The sequence below is a fragment of the Dioscorea cayenensis genome, chromosome 5 (genome assembly GCF_009730915.1).
Source record: "Dioscorea cayenensis subsp. rotundata cultivar TDr96_F1 chromosome 5, TDr96_F1_v2_PseudoChromosome.rev07_lg8_w22 25.fasta, whole genome shotgun sequence".
Classification (NCBI taxonomy): domain Eukaryota; kingdom Viridiplantae; phylum Streptophyta; class Magnoliopsida; order Dioscoreales; family Dioscoreaceae; genus Dioscorea; species Dioscorea cayenensis.
In genome coordinates this window covers 1,413,750-1,418,019 of record NC_052475.1, presented here as the reverse complement: position 1 = coordinate 1,418,019, position 4,270 = coordinate 1,413,750, and the positions used below count along the sequence as shown (strand labels likewise).

The 4,270-nt window shown below is 33.6% G+C and overlaps 1 protein-coding gene across 1 annotated transcript; it reads left to right on the top strand.

The window, feature by feature from the left end:
- The first annotated feature begins 3,399 nt into the window (after positions 1–3,399).
- Positions 3,400–4,016, top strand: LOC120261766 (RING-H2 finger protein ATL78-like). Its single transcript, XM_039269749.1, has one exon. It carries the CDS (start codon positions 3,402–3,404, stop codon positions 3,882–3,884), a length of 483 nt encoding a protein of 160 aa, XP_039125683.1. The 5' UTR covers positions 3,400–3,401; the 3' UTR covers positions 3,885–4,016.
- The last annotated feature ends 254 nt before the right edge of the window (positions 4,017–4,270 follow it).

Here is a 4,270-nt window from a genome sequence, read left to right as displayed (position 1 = left end):
CGGCTAACTACCGGGTTTTTTTAATCACCCGGGTCGATGAGGGTATCTGCCTGCCATACGGCGGGCTCTGCTTTTTTTTCCGGTTGAACCGGCCGGGCCGGTCCGGGTCAAACAACATTGGTTTCCGTTAGTATGGCGTAGGAGTTTAACTGGTTGGTTAAGGCAAGTCTTCATAAATAAAATCTTCGATTACCTTTTATTTTGTAGTCAAAATGTACTTACAAGAAAATTTGTTCTTGTATTTTTTGTATTTTCTAGTGGATTTGATTATCTAGACTTAGGCCCATAGACATAGACACGTGGTATCAAGCTGCGTTATCAAATATTTGTGGCTCTTTCTCTTGATTGTTATGATGCATGTGTGCACATTATTGAAAAAAATTACTAATCCACAACTCTTAATAGAGCTAACAGAATGTGTAGTAATACAACTTAACAATAGATCAACGACCTTTGGGTCTATTAGTACACGGGTCGCCGATAGAGCTCTCACCGAGTGGTGAGAGTTCGATTCTCTACTGAGCGCATTTCTGGGAGTTGTGAATAGTGGTTGTGTATGGGTGGTTCATAGACTCACGTGAGCATGCCCCATCCCCATTTATTCCACCGGGACTCATGCACATCCCCTGCCTTTAGTGGGTTCGCCCCGCTCCTCTTTCCCAAAAAAAAAAAAAACTTAACAATAGTAGAAAATTGTTCAATATCTATCAACAATTGGAATCTTAACAAGAAGATAAGAGATAGAATCACATAGACATATATATATATATATATATATATATATATATATATATATATATATACTGTTTTTGCTTGCTTACGTAACTCTTGGAATTAAGCAACTAGTTATAAGATTCTATTAGCTGTCCTCAATCTAAGAGTCTATAATTGCTTCAAGATGATAATTCTTCTTGATAAGTAGATGAAGTCATTCACATTCACATCTTTAACATAATCAAGTGGTATTTGTTTATAAGAAAAAGTTACAAGATGTAAGTTCATGTGAATTATTAATGATGAGTAGAGGATTGAGTCATAATTCAATCCTTAAGCATCTTTTTAATCACATTTTTAACTTCTTATTTTATATGAAACATGCCGAAAGAAAAGGGTATCAAAACAAATTACCATATTGACTAAACTCATCTAGACTTATATAAAATAATTTAATCAGTATATGTATACAATTTAACTAGTTAAATTAATGATTGAATTGAAGTTTAAAATAATAAAATAAATAAGAAATCAATAAAGAGCTCTATCATAGAGATTATAAAACAAAAATTAATAAATCATTACATGAGATAATGAATAAACCAAAGAGATAACCAAAGTGTAAGGGGGAGGTCATGGGTTCAAATCTCTCCCCAACAGATCGTTCCCTCATCGCTTTATACACTCGCTCACCCGGGATTTCTATATTATTCTCATACTCGTCATATATACTCGTACATCCCAGGGCTCTAGTCATTTGCTTAGATCTGCTTTATATTCATAAAAAAAGGCGTTTGTCGTCTATTATTAAAAGTAAAAGACTCAAAAAACCATCTGATATTAAGGTGATAATTAGCTGGAGTGCATACTAAAAATATTATGAATCTTATAAAGATACATGGAGTCCTAGTACTTATCAACTAGAGCATGAGCTTTGTTTGGTTAATTAGTATTAGAACTTGCTCATTTGTTCTCATGAACAAGTAGCCAGTGGTGACCTACTAATGAACAGCAAAAGGGTTATCTTTTTAAGCAATTTGAGAATTAACATTCAAATTATATCAAAAACAAGATCTTCATGACGATCTCCAAGATAAAACACAGTACGGATCTCTTGTATTTGGATTGTAAGGGAGAAAAAAAAAATAGAGATTCATGATCAAATAATTTAATGGAGATAAGTAAAGTGAAAGATTCTCTTGTCCCCAATTGCTAAGCCAATTGAGCAAGCTGTCTTTTATTAGTGTGTATAGAAAGCTCTTTGAAGATTTATTAATGTTTAATTTTGTCACTTTATTTGTTAAGATTCAAGTAATCACAATGTTGCTTTCATTTGGAGCCACAACCATGAAGTTGAGTGGGAGCTTAATCCACCTATATATCATCCAAAGAAGATAATCAAAGGTTTTTAAGTAATAAAAAAATTGTTTTAAAGTGGGGGTTCTGTATATAGCTCACAATGGAGGATTTGCATAGATAAGGGTTTTCCTTTTTTTTCTTTTGTTTGAAAGTGTATATCCTTGGAAAATTTATATTCTTATAACTTTTAATAGATTAAATGCAAAATCATTAAATGCACCTTGAGATCTGATTTGACAGGATGATGATATAAAGATAACTACAAGATTATCATTCTTTAAAAATTATGTTTGTATTTCTACTTATTTCTAATTAATCTTTATAGAATTACTCTCGTCTTTTTTATTGTAGAAACACTTAATTATTTTTGGTATATGAGTTATTTATTAACTTTATTAACTGGTCACAACATTTGTCTGTTTATTATCTTTATGGTTATGTTTTTTTTAAAAAAAAAAATTTTAATATATTCTTACTCTATTTAATTTATTTTACACTATTAATTTACTTTTTTTAAACAAAATTAAATAACCTACCATAGTTAAAAAAAACAAGAGAAACATTAAATTTAAATTGCACATATAATCTTGATGTTATCTACCGTCAATATAATTATCTAATTACTTGTATATCACAATAATCACCACACTTAACTTTTTTTTTAACTTTAATTATTTTCCAAAAAAATACAATTATAACTTGTGAGGATGAATACAAAACCCACATCTAGATATTTATAACACAAAACTCACACCAAAGATATTTACAAAAGAAAAAAAATCCACATATATAACTAAAAAAAAAAAATCCCAATTATTAGAAATATCTTTTGATGTACTTATCTCCAATTCCGACGAAATCTTATCTTCCCACATCCCCCCACCCAATTTCCCCCACCCCCCCTGTGACTCTGTGAGCCGCCCATCAAACCTCAATGACCGGTATTTTTCATTCAAGTGGCAGTTACTCATTAATTTCCCCCCATCCCCTTTAATTAATCCTCCACTTAATCAATCCAAAAACACAAACCCAAATATGACAAAAACCAAAACCCTCCATCACACTCTAGTCCATTACACCCCTACACAACCCACTAATCCTCTCCTTTACTATATATACTCTCATCATCATCATCATCTTCTTCCTCACCATAATCACCAACAAAAGAAATTAGAAAAACACATTAAATCATGAACTCAAGAAAACTCTTATCATCACTAGAAACCACTGTCCAACTCATATCTCCTCCAATCTCACCACCAAACACAACAACAACAACAACAACAACAACAACTGAACCCACAACCACCTTCGATGCCAACGTAATCATGATCCTGTCCGTGCTCTTGTGCGCCGTGTTGTGCGGGCTCGGTATCAACTCCATCGTGCGCTGCGCGTTCCGGTGCTCGACTAATGATGTTGATCCAATACCACAAGTGCAACCTACTCGTGTGAGAAGGAAAGCAGTGAGAGCTCTTCCCGTGCTGGTATTCTCCAACTTGATCGAGTTGCCCGGTGGCAACGCCGAGTGTGCTATTTGCTTGTCGGAGTTTGTGGCCGGAGAACGTGTGCGAGTTTTGCCAAAGTGTAACCATGGATTCCATGTTAAGTGTATTGATAGATGGCTTATGGGGAGCTCATCTTGTCCCACTTGTCGCCAGTGTTTGTTTCCTTTCAAGACGAAGGTGGCCGGCTGCGCCGTCGAGGATGCTCGGGCAGGATCGATGGTGACTCCGCCGCAGCCACTGCCACCGGCGGTGGAGCTTGTTTTGCCTTTGGAAGCTGAAGGTTTTGTTAGTTCTTTCAGGTGATGTGTTTAATTGACCGAGTTCAAAACACGCCCGGATATAATCATAGATATTTGTTTGTAAGTGCTGGTTTGCAACTCAATTTTTATGTCAGCAAAGTGAAAATATAAATTTACTGGCTCAAGTTTTACTGTATATGTACTTGTCGCATTTTATTTGAGAATTTTGTTTGAATTTGTGAATTTTTTAGAGTTTTTGTTGAATGTATATGAAATTGGGTTGAGATATTTAATTGTTGTTACTTACTGTGAATTTTATATTTATTTATTTTTATAGATATAATTTCAAACAAATTTTGTTGTTTTTGTTTTTATTAAATTTATTACATGAGGTTTTTCCATCCTATTTAATTATTAAAATTATTATATTTCAAAGGTAAATAAACACAT